Source organism: Peromyscus leucopus, chromosome 9 (assembly GCF_004664715.2).
Source record: "Peromyscus leucopus breed LL Stock chromosome 9, UCI_PerLeu_2.1, whole genome shotgun sequence".
NCBI classification, from domain to species: Eukaryota; Metazoa; Chordata; class Mammalia; order Rodentia; family Cricetidae; genus Peromyscus; species Peromyscus leucopus.
The window spans coordinates 106,826,436-106,842,662 of NC_051070.1; the positions used below are offsets into that span (position 1 = coordinate 106,826,436).

The 16,227-nt window shown below is 47.8% G+C and overlaps 1 protein-coding gene across 2 annotated transcripts in view; it reads left to right on the forward strand.

Annotated features, from left to right (window-relative positions):
* The window catches only part of Wdfy4 (WDFY family member 4), a 249,093-nt gene that overhangs the window by 215,564 nt on the left and 17,302 nt on the right, over window positions 1-16,227 (forward strand). For both annotated transcript variants that reach the window (XM_037208721.1, XM_037208722.1), the window contains exons 48-52: window positions 338-380; window positions 1,859-1,978; window positions 4,211-4,328; window positions 5,744-5,853; window positions 14,613-14,766. In XM_037208721.1, coding sequence (XP_037064616.1) covers window positions 338-380; window positions 1,859-1,978; window positions 4,211-4,328; window positions 5,744-5,853; window positions 14,613-14,766 — 545 coding nt within the window. The remainder of the gene's footprint in view (window positions 1-337; window positions 381-1,858; window positions 1,979-4,210; window positions 4,329-5,743; window positions 5,854-14,612; window positions 14,767-16,227) is intronic.

Sequence of the window (16,227 nt, forward strand, 5' to 3'; positions counted from 1 at the left end):
TAGGGAAAATGTGTGGGGCACGGGGGGCTAAGTAAGATGGAGCTATGAGAGTTCAGGAGGGACTGTGAATGAGGTCTGGGGACATCTCGGGTCACTTCAGACAGCAGTGTGTTCTAGAATGTGTATAAGGATGGTGGCTGTGAAAAACCAACCTTTGGTTGGCAGTGTCAGGAAAGAAGAGCCAAGAAAATGACTGGCCTGAAAGCTGTCGCATGCCGTGGAAGTCTGGGCATCTCCAGAATGCCCTGCCCTCACACCAAGTCCCCAGGAAGGCCTGTCTCCTGTGTTCATGTTCATGTCTTAGGATATTTGGTCACACTCTTTTTCTGTCCCACAGGAGACACCTGGGCTTCGATAGGACCATGATGCAGAGGTGGCAGGTACAGTTGTTCACCTGTGGTGGTGGTGGGATGGCACCCTGCAGGATGTAAGCAGAAAGGAGCCAGATCTGGCAAGAGGAGGTGTGCCACATACTCAAAAAGGGAGGAAGTTTGTGTTCTAAAATTGCCAAATTCCAGATCTTTCTCTGACAAGATCTCAGGGATGCAAGATTCATCTCTGAGCACTGGAGTAGGAACTGGGATGTATGGCAGCCTCTGTGTTTACAGGAACTGGGATGTATGGCAGCCTCTGTGTGTATACAGGAACTGGGATGTATGGCAGCCTCTGTGTTTACAGGAACTGGGATGTATGGCAGGCAGCCTCTGTGTGTATACAGGAACTGGGATGTATGGCAGCCTCTGTGTGTATACAGGAACTGGGATGTATGGCAGCCTCTGTGTGTATACAGGAACTGGGATGTATGGCAGCCTCTGTGTGTATACAGGAACTGGGATGTATGGCAGGCAGCCTCTGTGTGTATACAGGAACTGGGATGTATGGCAGGCAGCCTCTGTGTGTATACAGGAACTGGGATGTATGGCTGGGATGTATGCAGCCTCTGTGTGTATACAGGAACTGGGATGTATGGCAGCCTCTGTGTGTATACAGGAACTGGGATGTATGGCAGCCTCTGTGTGTATACAGGAACTGGGATGTATGGCAGGCAGTCTCTGAGTGTATATAGGACATGGGATGTATGGCAGCCTCTGTGTATATACAGGAACTGGGATGTATGGCAGCCTCTGTGTGTATACAGGAACTGGGATGTATGGGAGCCTCTGTGTGTATACATCCTCCCCTCCTTGAGGTCGTGCGCACAAACACATGCTGGGGAGAGGGGGTGTTACACTTGTCACTTTCCAGGAAGACATACACGGCTCCCAGCACAAATGAGTCACTAGTCTGGAGCTCTCAGTGAAGAAGAGACCCCAAAGAAGTCAGTCCTGCAGATCTTTCCACATGTAGCCCATATCTCCACGTGTGCATGTTCAGCTCAAACTGGAGAGTCCTTGAGTGTTCTCCTCATGTAGACAGACAGGGAAAAAGCCTTTCCCAGGGCATCAGAGGGAGACTAATGAGGGCTCCCTTCTCCGTAACTACCATCTTTTAGTTCATTTTTCTAGCAATGAAAGGGTCAGCAATGAGCTCACCGCCAGCGTTGGTGCTGGCATTCCATCAGCATTTGAGTGTCCTGCTTGAGAGTTAAGATCAAAGAAAGCCACAGCCTTGGCTTTGGATTGCTGGTCTACTTCTTCTTTGGCCAGCATAGCTTCCTAAATATGCTCGCTCTCATTCCCACTCAGATCAGTGGGTGCTAGCCTGCACCTGTGTGAGGTGTGGACAAAGAGCTTATGTGCCACCTGCTCGTTCTTGTCCTGAAGTCTGGGTTTCCGGTTGGGGGCTAACAGTTAGGTCCCCATGGCCTTAGAAGGGTATCAGACGTGCTACGTTTGTCTCCTTACGTCTCTTCTGGTAGAAAAGGGAGCTCAGCAACTTTGAATACCTCATGTACCTCAACACCCTGGCTGGAAGGACCTACAATGACTACATGCAGTATCCCGTGTTTCCCTGGGTCCTCGCTGACTACACCTCAGAGGTAAGGCATTCTCCACGACAAGCCCCCGAGGTTCTGGAGCTTCCTATCCCTATGCTGAACACACAGAGCCTTGCTGTGAGGTCCAGCTTCCTGGGCCTCAAGGCTGCTAGGTTCTCCTGAAGCCATGGCAGTCTTTACCTGGGCTCCTGCCCCAGATCCACCAGTGGGATTATCAATGCAAGTGTGATTATATTAATCAACACATGGATGACGTGAGCCTCAGAGAGTTTCCTGTCACCTCTGAAGGAAACTGTAGACCATCTGCTGAGATGCTGCTGTGGGCCAACATTGAAGATGCTACATTCCCAATGAGCCTATTCATGGGATTTATTCCTAGAATCAATATGTACAGAGACAGGGAAAAGGAGCTAGAGGTAGAGAGATGAAGAGGAAAAAAACAGTAGCCCATTCTGCCTAGTGTGGCTCTAGAATCCAAGAGCTACCCAGCACCTGAATAAAGACATGCCATGGCCAGGGAGGCTCATGGCAAAATCAGACCACTCATCTTTCTTGGACTCTGTTCCTGGATCTCAGGAGGAGGAAAACCTCACACCAAGACATGAGTGATGTGCGTGCGTGTGTGTGTGTGTGTGTGTGTGTGTGTGTGTGTGTGTGTGTGTGTGTATGTGTGTGTGTTTATGAGGACAACTAAGTCATGGAGAAGGTCTGGGCTCCAATGCTATGTTTATCAGGGGATGTTGGGCAGTGTGTGAAGAACAGAAGTTCGTGAGTCATGGATAGAGTAGCCTGACTGCCCTAACCAGTTCTGCCTACAGATTCTTAGGTGGAAGAGCCTAGGGTTTGGAGGACCTCAGTCTCCTGTGGCTTCCTATTTTCACTTCAGACAGCGAATGCAGCAACATTTTCTCACTGGCCACACCTTGCTTTTTTCTCACACTAATGGTCCACCTGAGGCCAAGGCCTTCAAAATCCAAGAATCAGACCACACTTGCAAAGTGGTGGTTGCTTTACAAACATTCTCTGTTTAGCACCTACCTGGCATTTAAAATTATGACGAACTTTCCTATGTTTAAAAATTGGAAGGGCCAGGGAGATAGCTCAGTGCATTAGAGTACTTTCTGCACAAGCATGAGTGTGTGAGTTCGAACCCTGAGCACCCATGCACAAAGCAGCCATGGTTGGCTATCCTATAATCCCAGTATGGGGAGCAGAGATGGGAATCCCAGAAGCCTGTTAGCTAGCCAGCTTGGCCAGAGCAGTGAGCCTCTGGTTCAGTGAAGCGCCTTCCTCCACCTTCCACCTTCACACATGAGGGCATGGGCACCCGGACACTTGCATGCCTATAACCCATACATGCAACACACATGTACACTCACACACTCACTTACACACAGACACAAACACACTCACTCATGCACTCACTCTCACACACATGTACCCCCCCCCCACACACACACACACTTGGGAGATTTCTCCTGGACATCTGGGAACTTGGGGGAAAACAGGCACTGTGGCCGCTGTGAGCCACTGCCTGGAAACTGAGGGGGGGCGCTGCTTCCCTTTTGTCCTGGACTGCTTCCTGCCCCCTTTTGAGGATGTGACAGCACTGTCCCTCCATCAAGGGGCTGTGACTCAGTGCTAGTGGAAAGAGGTTTGTGAAGAAACAACTCCTTTCACAGAGGGGTGCAAGTCCAAGGATACTTAGTGTGCCCACTGCTCCCTCGACACACAGAGCGTGTCTCTGAAGACACGGAAGTCCTTCCCATCCCCACTGAGGTGAATTCTCAAGGTCAGGAGCAGGGCCAGCGCTAATTGTCCAAAAGATAGTGGGCCTCAGAAAAAACAAGCATGTTCCTCTCATCGGGCCTGCAAATGACTTCTAGCTTCCTATAAAATCAGTTTGTGAGAGCAGGCCCTGGACTACTGCAGTACATTATTTAGTAAAGGCAACAGTTAAAAGTCTTATAGGCAATGGGAATTCTTTTCAAAGTCTCCTTTCAGAACCCGGTGGTCCTGTTCTGATTTGGGTCAACCTGGAACAGGCTCAGCTTGAACCCGATCTTGCCTCCTCTCACTTCTCATCTCTCCCCTATTAAGTCTTTGTGGATCACTGGCTTCAGGGCCATAAAACTCTAGGTGGCCAGCTAATCACCACAGGAGTTCAGACCAAATGACAGCAAACCAATAAAGGGAGCCATAAAACTAAAGAGCGTGGCTCCTGGGGCACCAGGGGGCTAGGGGAGTTAACTCAGCTGCACATCTGCCTTCTAGATGTTGAACTTGACAAATCCCAAGACTTTCCGGGATCTTTCGAAGCCAATGGGGGCGCAGACCAAGGAAAGGAAGTTGAAATTTACCCAGAGGTTTAAAGAAGTTGAAAAGATTGAAGGTGAGTACATACCTGCTTGATTTTGACTGATGTGAGTGAGCGTGTGTGTGTGTGTGTGTGTGTGTGTGTGTGTGTGTGCGCGCGCGCGCGCTCAGTGCTGTTCTTCTCAACATCTTGAAAAGATCAGTAATGACTTAGTTGGTCATGCAGTCTACCAGTGATCATGGTTAACTAAAGAATTTTTGAATCCAGCAGTTAGCATTGTGATTACATGAGAGAATCATCTGGAAGAACTTGAGAATAGTACTAAGTCCAGGCATCACCTTTAGAAATTTAACTAAGGGGACTGGAGAGATGGCTTACCAGTTAAGAGCACTTCCTGTTTGTGCAGAGAACCCCAGTTCAGTTCATAGCACTCACAAAGCTACTTATAGTTGTCTGTAACTCCAGTTCCAGGGGATCCAATGCCCTCTTCTGGGCTGTGTAAACATTACATGTATATCACTCACTTAAACGAAAGCAAAACACCCATGAGCACAAAATAAAAAGAAATCTTAAATTAAAAAAAGAAGTCTGTGGTAAGGCACAACCTGGGTGATTTTTATGGCCTTCCTGGATGGAAAAATACATGCTGAGAGCTGGCACCTTCATGTCTAGGGGTAGGGAAGACGGAGGGAGTGTTTCTGTATGACATGGCCCTTTCCAAAGGGCAGAGAAAAGAAACTCCGAGTTTAAGCAGCTTAACAACCTTTAAATGATGGAGTCCACCTATGACTGGCTCTGGAACTCAGTCCTCAAACTTAGTACACCTGTACATCCCCTTTACAATTCTTGCCATATTTGTATGTCACCCGATCTGTTAGTGCCTTAATGTTTTTCTTTATGTCTACTTGTGTAGCACGAATCTTAAAAGGTCTTACTAATAAAAACAAACCTGGAGCCAGGTATTGGGGTGAATGCTGAAAGATCAGAGAAGCAGAACAAGCCACAGATACCTCACCTTGCCAGTTCCTCAGCTGATCCTGTTTTCTCAGACTGGATGCCTCTCAGTTGGACTGTGCTGCTCAAAAGCCTAAAAGCTTAACCAGCCTAGTTCCTGGTTTTCACACTTTATATATCTTTCTGCTTCCTGCCATCACTTCCTGGGATTAAAGGCGTGAGTTACCATACCTGGCTGTTTCCAGTGTGGCTTTGAACTCACAGAGATTTGGGTGGATCTCTGCCTTCAGAATGCTAGGATTAAAGGTATGAGTGCCACCATTTTCTGGCCTCTATGCCTGTCTAGTGGCTGCTCTGTTCTCTGACCCCCAGATAAGTTTATTAGGGTGCACAATATTTTGGGGAACACAATATCACCACAACTTGCTTCCTGAATGTCAATCAATGTAGTTTAAAATACTGTTCTGAAGCACAAGGGAGCCTGTGTGCTGCCCTCGGGTGGGGCAGCCGTCCTCAAGCATGTCCTTTCGTTGTAGGAGACATGACCGTCCAGTGCCACTACTACACCCACTACTCCTCGGCCATCATTGTCGCTTCCTACTTGGTCCGGATGCCGCCCTTCACGCAGGCCTTCTGCTCCTTACAGGTGAGCCGCTGCTGTCTCTCCCTGAGTGCAAGGGCAGGGACACACCCAAGTCTTGAGCTTGGATAAGGAGGGCACCTCCTCTCTGAAAACTTAAGCCTTAACTTGATGTCAGCTCCTACACTTGTAGGAAAGCTGCTCTTTTAATCGTTGATACTTCCACATCTACCTGATTTTTGTAATTAATATATAATACCCTAAAGAGGAGGGAATAAGAAAATTCCCTGTGGAAAAAAATGTGAAAATTTAATACAGGTAAGATAGAGTAGAAAAGGAAAGTAGAAATTGTTGAGACTAAAGATGTCACAAAGATCAGTAAAGAAAAGGGCCAATGAACATCAGAATTCATGGATTGGTGCAACCTATAAATGAAAGACTCCATAGGACAAATAGATTATTTGAAATAAAAACAAACAAACAAACAAACAAACAAAAACCCAGCTAGCCCAGAAAAAGAAACTGGTCATCTCACCCATCCATAACTAACAAGCTGTTACCTTGCTAGCCTAGGGTTGCCAGGTTTCACAAATGAAGAAGCAGCTACCTAACCAAGTCTGGTTCTGGATTAGTAGCGACTTCCACTTAAGCAAGGACATACTGGAAAGTTACCTCCTGCTTCTGTGAAATTTAAGTTATCTGGATCACCGGCGTTATTTCATCTGGCAGTCCTGAAGGAGCTGGAGTCCTGGATAGGCAGGATTTCAAAGTCAGAGTCCCTTGTGGGTGGCACTGGGACTGTGCTGACATGCTCTTCGTCTCCCTTCCCCATGAAACCCTTCACTGGACTCCTGCATCCAAGGACCCCATTTAGAGACAGAGCTTGAAATGTGGAAAGCTGTTGGGTAGCCCATCCTGAGCCAGCTGGCTGAGCTCACTGCAAAGAGAATGCACTGCCAGCCTGAGTTCACGGCTGACATGATCACACCCTTGTAATGGTCCTGTAAGAGAAAACCATGGGCCTCATGGTCAGAGGCCCACTGAGCATACATGATCTCACTCTAACACTTGAGCCTTATCTCAGAGAAATTTTAGTGTCCCAGAAACTGTGAGTTTGGGTCACTCAGAAAACACTGACCTGAGAGACAAGAGCCCCCTTAGCTGGCATTAAAGCACTCTTGATCCCTGGGAAAGAATGGAAAGGCAAGGCCAGGCATCTTCTCCAGTAAGGGGTGAGCCCCTCACATCCTTTGTTTCTTGGCACACATTCCCCTCTCCCTGACTGTGTGGCTTGTCTAGACTTTGTATAACCCCCTATCTCTGGAAATCCACTCAAAAATAATAAGTGTGCTTCCCCTGGGTCTTTCTCAGGCAACAAGCATTTTAAGTAAGTTTAGTTTGGAGAATGAATGGTCCCAGAGCTGTACCCCATGCCAGGAATCTCATCCAGATGTTGCTCATTAATCCACAAGAAATGATGATCACTGTTGCTGATGATAATGATGGATTCTGCGGCTGCTTCCCAGCCAGGGAGCTGAAGTCGTCAAATGTTGAGGATGCTTTCACAGCTTCCCTTTGGCCCAGATGCATGAGAGCCAGAGGTCTCAGCTCTGCGTGTGGCTAAGGGTCTTTCCACACAGGGAGGGAAGAGATGGAGTGGAAGAGAGACAGGCTGGGCTGGGAGATTTACCAACCTGCCACATAATAGATACAAATGTCCCACGTGTTATGTTATCTCTGAAAATGAGGGTTGGTTTTGCATAGATCACCGGATCATCTAGCAAATGAGAAAGTGTAAGGAAAGCCTCTCGCTCTGGTGATCAACCATGGCTACTTCCCCATTTCCCTCTGTGACCAACCAGATCTGATCTGAGCAGAGCTGAACTTGTTCAAACTGGTCTCCTCTGGGTTAAACTATTTTAAGGCAGCCTGGGCTACAATAAAGCATCCCAGAGCAGAATGAGCCAGATTAAACAGGTTTGCCCACAAGAATATCTGGAGAATGGTTACGCTGATGCTAATCATTAGTGTGAGTTTATTTTAGCCAATTTGCTTCACTAACAGCTAGTTCAAACTAGCTTGGGATAGTCTAACCCAGAGATGATCAGAGCCAACTTTTTCTGCTCGTAGGAGGCACCTGAGCAATTGTTAGTGTGACCCCACTGGGAATCTCACATGTGACTCAGTGTTTTCTGGCTCAAGTTTGTCTTTGGTAGATTGGCCCATCCAAGCCGTCATCATCTGAGTTCCCTGTGTAACCCCTCCCCCCTGGAGCAACCTAGCTTATCTTCTGCCATTGAAGTCACTTTTCCAGTTGATGGTCATGGGTCTGAAGAGCCAGCCATCTTCTGCCTTTTCCGACAGCAAAACAACAACAGTCTCAGCTTTTCTTCACTGGATGAGCAGAGGCCACGGCTGATGAGGCAGGCCTTCCTGGGCATCACCAGATCTCATAAGGGATGCTCTGGCATCTTTGCTTCATTTCATCTGCCTGCTTCTTCTCCAGAGACTTTTGCCTGCCATCCTCCATGGTGGCAGGAAGGATTGCCCCCTCCCTGTGGTCTGACTTCTACGTTGGCTGTGGATGAGTTGGGGGGGGGGGTCCAGGATGCCTGCAGAGAGGCCTTCTGCATTTGCAGGAGGCTGGAGCCTGTGTGCTGTGGGTGTCAGCATGCTCCCCATTCTGTGCTGAGCAGACTCTGCCATTCGCCGGCTAAGGTGAGTGAGTCAGAGTGCTGATGTGTGTGCTGCTACCTGGGGTCCCAAGACCCTGCTTCCTGGCTCTGCCATCTGATGTCGAATGGATCATTGCGTTTCTTTGGGATTTGGTTTCCTTATTCATGAGAGAAAGATGGAGGGTCAGATGCTGTATCTGAAGTCCATTTTGTAACCACACTAGTCTGGAACACTCATGAAGTACTTACTGTGTTTCCAAACGATGCCAAATACCTTACACTTACCATTAGAAAGCTTAAGCTTTTGTATCGTGGGAAAGTGTCCCTCACATAGTATATCTACCCTGCAGCTATTTTTAAACATAGAGTTCAGTGGTATGAAGTACCAGAGTGGTGTGCCACGGAGCGCACTTTCTGCCACATGCCATGAGTTTGTGTGGCACATCTGGTGTGGCCTGCTGAGCTGCTGACAGGCTGACATGGGACATTATGGGCACTGTGGCTGGCTCAGCATGTGCTGGGCCCTGTGGTGTGGACAGCACCAGGATTTTCAGTTTCAAGACTTTAGTGTACTGTGTCCTGACTCTGTGTAAGAGGTTCTTTACACGCCCGTGGTTAAATGCTACTACATTTAGGCTGTTTTTAGAATTGATGCTCCTCTAGTATTGATGTGTTTATCTTTCTTCTCAAACTTGTCAATACAATGATGGATTTTTATAGTCTAGAAAATATGGAATAATTGCTCATCCATGGGGTTGGTTCCAGAACCCCTCCCCCCATGGACATCAGAGGATACTCAGATGACTTATATAAAAGGGCATCATATTTGCGTAGAACCTATATATCCTCCCATACACTTTAAACTACCTCTAGATTATTTACAATGTCTACTCCAGTGCAAATGTCCTATAAACAGTTGTAATACTGTATGGTTCAGTGAGCTGTGAGAAGAAAGAGAAGTCTATAAACATGAGCCAGAAATGATCTATTAAAAGATTGCCCACATCTTTGAATGTGGACCCCTCAGATACAGAGTTCCAACTATAGATGTATGTATTGTGCGGTCTGAGCAGGTGCAATGTATGTAGAATGTGATCAAACTTGTGTTGGTCCTGTGTGCAGCACCAATTCTAATTGGTCTTAATAAAAACCAGGAGCCAGATATTGGGGTAAATGCTGAAAGATCAGAGAGACAAAGGAACAAGCCACAGCCACCTCTCACTTCACCAACTCCTCAGCCAAAAGACCTGGGCTCCTGTCTCCTCCCGCCTTATATTCCTTTTCTCTGCCCAGCCACATCACTTCCTGTCTCAATCTCTCCAGTGCTGGAATTAAAGGCATGTGTGTGTCTCCCCATGTCTCTGGGAGCAGAGGCATGAGATCCTAAGTGCTGGAATTAAAGGTGTGTGCCACCACTGCCTGGCCTCTATTTCTCCTTCAGACTGGATCAATCTTGTGTAGCCCAGGGTGGCCTCGAACTCACAGAGATCCATCTGCCTCTGCCTCATGAGTGCTGGGATTAAAGGTGTGCACCACCAATGTCTGGCCTCTATGGATAATTAATGGCTTAGTTCCCTACTCTGATCTTCAGGGAGCTTTAGTCGTTAAATCACAAACAAAATATCACCATACCTATGCTCTGTTGTCTACACTCCTTTCTCTGGGAGGAATGGTCTACTGGACTCAAGGCAAGTAGCTGGTACCCCACCTTAATGACAATCCCAGGATTCTATAGTTCTCATGAGCCTTGTCTATGGTGATCCAGGATCTGTGAGCCTCCTGAAAGCTGAGTCATTGTGAGGCCACACCCCTGCTGAGAGACCTTAGCCCTGACATTTGTAGTAGCAAAAGTGCCATATATTCTCAGGCCTAAGATGAGATCCAGCCTGGGTGGTGCCCTGCAAGGCAGCCTGTTCCCAGCAAGAACACAGTGTGGTGGCAGCTGCTGTATTTAATAAGAAATGGAAATAAAGCGCTGTGCTAATTAAGTCCCACCCCTGTGAAGTCAGCTGTTCCCAGCAGTGGGGAAGGGTTTTCCAAACTACCTGAGGCGAGATGGCTGGCGGGCCTTTGTGCTAGGCAGATGCTGATGGCAGGGAACTGAGAACCCTGGGGTAGACTCAGCCTGGGCTGTTACCTCCCAGCTTCGGTTAGGTACCAGGGTCACAGTAATATGAGGAAGACAGAGAGCCTGGGTCAGTGACCATGCCTCTCACAGGTAGGCTCCTGCCCCCCAGCCAAGTACCTTGCCCTTGGTACCCAATACTTTGTGTGTAGTTAGGACAGGGCTGGTCCAGAAAACCTCCAGTCACACTTAATGGTATCAACAGAGCGTGAAGACATGGGGTCTTCCAGGTCCCAAACTGTGACTTGACAAGAATTCTTCAGGGCCTCTAGTATGGAATAATTTTGAGTATATGACTTTAGCTAGGAGAACTGGAAAAGGTACACGTGGTAGAGTTGACAGGCCCAGATACACTGTCCCTGTCCCCTGTGTAACCAAGCTGCAGTTTCCCCATCCTCTCCAAACCTGACTGATGAGGATGGAAGTGTGGCTTGACTTCCTGTTGCACATTTGCTCACAGCAAGAAGTATGGGTGTCAACATGCTTTTGGGGTACTTGCTTAAGAGAAAGGCCTCATCCTATGCAAAGGCTGCTCTGGGTCAGACCAATCCCAATTGAGACCAGGACTGACTAGTGCCTGGGCTTCCCGAATGTCACCCATAGCATTATATTTTGGAGCAGGATGTTGAGATGGGCTGTTAGCTGAGGCTCATGGAATATACAACCAGTTTCCTCTTACCTGTCCACTCTTTCCTCTTTACTTGGTGCTGTGGGCTGCCCTGAAAATGCCCTGACAATACCCCTCTTACTTCCTGTCCCCATCCTAAGGTGTCTTAGCTTTTGCTACCTTCCTGTTTCTGTCTCAGGCACTGGAAGATCCTGCCCCCCTGCCCTCCACAACACTCTACCTTTTGTTTCCAATAATTTCTACTCCATTTCTCTTGACTCTTTCAAAGAGTCCTGGTTTTCTTCCTCATATACCCTGAGATTGGTTCCTAAGACCAAGATCCCTCTCCAGTCCCTGGAGTGTACACAATAAAAGATGTAGGGTTAGGACTGGAAAGATGACTCAGAAGTTAAGAGCACTGGCTTCTCTTCCAGAAGACCCGGGTTTGATTCCCAGCACCAATGGGGTGCCTCACAACCTTTTGTAACTTCAGTTCCAGGGGATCCATGCCCCCTCTGGCCTCTGTGAGCACTGCAAGAACAGGGTGCACACACATACATGTGCAGACAAAAACCCATGCAGGTAATTTAATAAAAAATTTTAAAAAGATACAGGACTCATTCCTTTGATAGTGCTTTCTTTATACCTAGCATGCTACCTGGGGGTGGTATATCTTGCCTTTCATATACACATTCACTAGGACATATAAATTATTGATTTCACACCCAAAACAATCACTAAAGCTTCACAGAGGAGGGGATAGGCGATTAAAGAGATTTTAAAAACTCGTGCTCACCCTACAAGTAAGCACTGAAATTCTTACCTGAGTCAGCTTGATTCTGGAGGACAGCATTCGCTACCAGGGCACACTGCCTGGTGGACAGATGGTGGTTTAAATCAGCTGACACAAGTAAGTCAGTGCACTGCTTACACGGTGCTTTGAAACTATTAAGAAAAATGCCTACAGTGCCAACAGGTCATCAACCCGCTCACAGGACCAATCCAGTTCCTCAGCTGGATGTGAGTGGCCGACCTGCATCAGTCCCTCTTGGAAGGGTTTCAGTACGTACCAGAAGGATATCTAGGGGCTGAAGAGATGGCCCCATGGTTACCAGTGGGTACTGCTCTTGCAGGAGACCTGAGTTTGATTCCTAGCACTCATGCTGGGCAGTTCACAGCTGCTTGTAACTCTAGCTCTAGTAGAATCTATTGCCTCTAGACTCTGTGGGCGTGAGCATTATGTGTGTAAGTGTGTATGTATGTATATAATTATATATACATAATCAAAAACAACAAATATTAACAGAAACAATACATGTGTAGTCACATGTCCTTGAACAAAATGTAAGGTCTGAGTTTCTTCTGAGTATGGGCTAAAAATTGTCCCCCCCTCCCCGTCCCCACGTCCTCTCCCTGCCTATGCAAGAGAAGGGTTTAAGAAAGCCATGACTTGGGTTGGGGATTTAGCTCAGTGGTAGAGCACTTGCCTAGCAAGTGCAAGGCCCTGGGTTCGGTCCTCAGCTCTGGAAAAAGAAAGAAAGAAAGAAATCAGAGAAGAATGCCATAACTAAAGAGTTTATGCAGGGACAATGGCAAACTAAGCCATATGCACAAGGAGTATTGCCTTCAGCAACATGCATTATTTTTCAGGGCAAGTCATTTATAATCTACATACTTGCACAAGGACCAACATTTCCCTGACTTTAACTCAGTGTTCAGAAACGGCCCTTGTCCTGCCCTTGCCTCTCCACTGCTTCACTCATAATTTGGATTTGTGTCTTTCAGTATTGCTGAGCACTTCTTAATATTACCCATGAGCAAGATACCACAGATGCCTACGATATTCAAAACATGTCGCTGGTGTTTTTCCATGTGCATGAGATCATGTGTGTGACCCTTTTGTCTCTGAGCTGTGTCAGCTCTGCTTGGCTCCACTGCCCCCCAGCTCTGAGTGGCACACAGGGAATCATCTGCCACTGGGAAGGTGTTACATTATTGATCTGCATGCCCCGTTTTCACTGGCCATTTGGATACACATTACTCCTGCCAGGCAAGGAGAGCTGCAGCCTGGGAAGGGGAAGATCTCAGCTGGGGAGCTCAGGCCCATCCCTTTCTGCAGCCCCATCTCCAGTACATTTTTCTGTCACTCGCTCCCTTTGGGGGTGGTCTTTCCTCCTTCGGCCGCGCTCTAAGGCTGACCCACGCAGCTCAGTGCCTCTCCATCTCATCCTTTCCTTTGTTGTCTCTGCCTGCTTTCCCGAGAACCAAGTCCTGCCCGAGACCGACTGCCAGTGGCTGCTGGAGTTTACGTCAGCCCACACTCTCGCAGCACGAGCCAGAGCAGCTCCACTTTTCTTCTAGGGAATTTGGTGTTTTCTTTTGTATTGCAGAAGTGAGAAAACCCATTAATTTTGAAACAAATGTATGCAAATACATTTATTAATATAGGAAATAGGAAAATCAGTTATTGCTTCCTTTATAAATAATACAGGCTTAAGTTTTAAAGATATTACTTTTGCTAAAATGCATTAGACAGCTGTGAAAAAAATAACATTTTTCTTTGTGGTAATATCTTTAACCAGATTTGTAGCACTAACAATATTTCCTATGTATATATTATTTTTATTTAATACAGGTAATCTTTTTATTACCAAATCATATTGTTTCTCAGGAGATTACCATCAGCACTTATAAAAGCTGCAGAAGGAAAAATGGGGCCAGGAGAAGACATCAATCTCCCACATGTGAGGCTTAGGCTGCAGATTAAATACACAAAGCTCTTAATACATTTCAATGAGCGACTCGTTAGGTGCAGATTTATTTAGATTTCCCCCACTTCATTTCTATTTCCATTTCAATTTGATGGTGGACATGGTCTCCTAATTTTAACACAGAGCAATGTGACCTGGGTGGGGGGCACATCTTTAAGCTGTGTGTTATGGTTGAGACCTCTTGGGGACCCCGATGTCTTAGTGTTCCTGTCCCTGTGCAGAAAATGACCTATGACTCACATGGATCAACACCTCTAGCTCAGGAAATGGACAACCCTGTCCTTGTCTACCAGGCCGTCCCGGGGTGACATGTCTTAGATATGTGGTAGGTCCTTCTCTCCCAGAAAGAGCTGAGTCCTCTTCAACCTCTGGCCCCCACACAGTAGGTCAAGTCTGTACTGGTTCCAGAGATTTCCTTAAGAACTGGCAGGGCAAAGCACGCCCTTTACGGTTGTGCCAATGGGTTTGGACCCAGGCCTGGCATTTGATAGCCTTGGAGAAATCAGTGCAACCTAAGTGTCAGTTTTCTGGTCTGGAAAATGGAGGTGTCTGTTCATTCTCGACTTCAGAACTCCTTCCTTGGAGGCTGACTAGATAGAGGGAGACACACACACATGTGGCTGATCACGTCACCCTTTCTCCCACAGGGTGGAAGCTTTGATGTGGCTGATAGAATGTTCCACAGTGTGAAGAGCACATGGGAGTCTGCCTCCAAGGAGAACATGAGTGACGTCAGGGAGCTGACACCGGAATTCTTCTACCTGCCCGAGTTTTTAACCAACTGTAATGCAGTGGAGTTTGGTGAGTAGAGGTGTGGGAAAGCCTGGTGAGCCTGAGTGTCAGGGAGCTTGGGATGTCTTCTACAGATCGCCAGGGAAACACTGATTCCATTGGTATCTTTGATGGAAAACTCACCAGGCCCTTAACCAGGACCAGTGTATCGGAGGCAAAGTCTCTGCTGAGTGACAGACATTGTTGCAAACGTGAGGAAGGATCCTGGGTCCCAGGCTTCCAGGACAGCACCGAGTACCTGCCTCAGTGTGGCCTTTTCTCTGAGGATGCAGGGCTCAGTCTGTAGTGAGACAGTAGCCAGCGATCTAGAATGCTTGCTGATGACTTAGGTCTGGCACTGCCCACCCATACTCTTACTTTGGGGTCCACCAGCCCCATTTCTGCTGTGTCTGACGGCTGGGTGGCACATTCTCTGTCTTGCAGCCCAGGATGCATCAGGCATTCTTCCTGCTTCAGAGGAGGGACAAACTCTTACAGAGGTCCCCCCCCCATGGAGGGGGGGGAGTCCTCTGGAGACTGCACATGTATGTGCCAGGAATCTCTCCCATAAAGGTGTGTGAGAGCAATGTGCTGAGAGGATAGATGGTCAGAGCTGGAGCAGGGTGTAAGCAAGCTCTCTAGCCAGGTCAAGAGAAGCCGTGGGTGGTGCAGACAATGCCTGAGGCGGATATTAGCGTCGTTCAGGTCCATCCTTCCTTAGGCTCTCCCTTTTCCTTCAAGTAAGGGTTTGGACCTTGAGTCAGGCCAAGTGAGATCATTTTCCACAAAGCCTCATGTGGTTTCCAGCCCTGGGCATGAGGCCACAGTGCCATGGAGTACTTGAAGCCTTTCCAACCCCGGTCCAGCCAGCCAGCCTGATGTGGGTCCTTGGTGAATTTGGCACTCTTTGGGTTCTCAGATGCCTTATGACAGGCACTAGGCAGATCTGGACAGACACAAAGGACAATTCCCAGAAGGCATGGTGAGGCCCAGGATAGGAGGTAAGTTGGAGGGCAATGGAGGCTAAGAGAGGTGCTTACAAGTCTGAGATGGAGTACCCTGCAGAGTTTACCTCTGCCTATGGGTCGCAGCTATGTCCTCTGAGGAAGACGGGACAGGCTTAGATGAAGAAATGGCAGGTCAGAGACAGCCAGGTGTCACTGGGAGAACAGGTGACTAGGTAGCACCTACTGTGCGCAGGCACTTCCGGCAGGTGTGGCTTCTCCTAAAGACATGTTCCAGGTGAGGAGGGGGAGTTAAGCTATAAACTAATACAGACATGAAGCTGCCAGGTGCTGAGAAGTCCCGTGAGGACAACAGTGTGAGAGGGAATTGGAAGGACTTGTGTTATTCCATTCCCCAGGAAGACCCTGGAGCTGAGTCTGGGTGATGAGAAAATGTAGCTAGGCACAGCCTGAAAGCCCGAGACCAGAGAGGAATGTTGTCCGACTTGTGCCATAAGTGCCCTGGAGGGTTCAAGCCAGACCACTG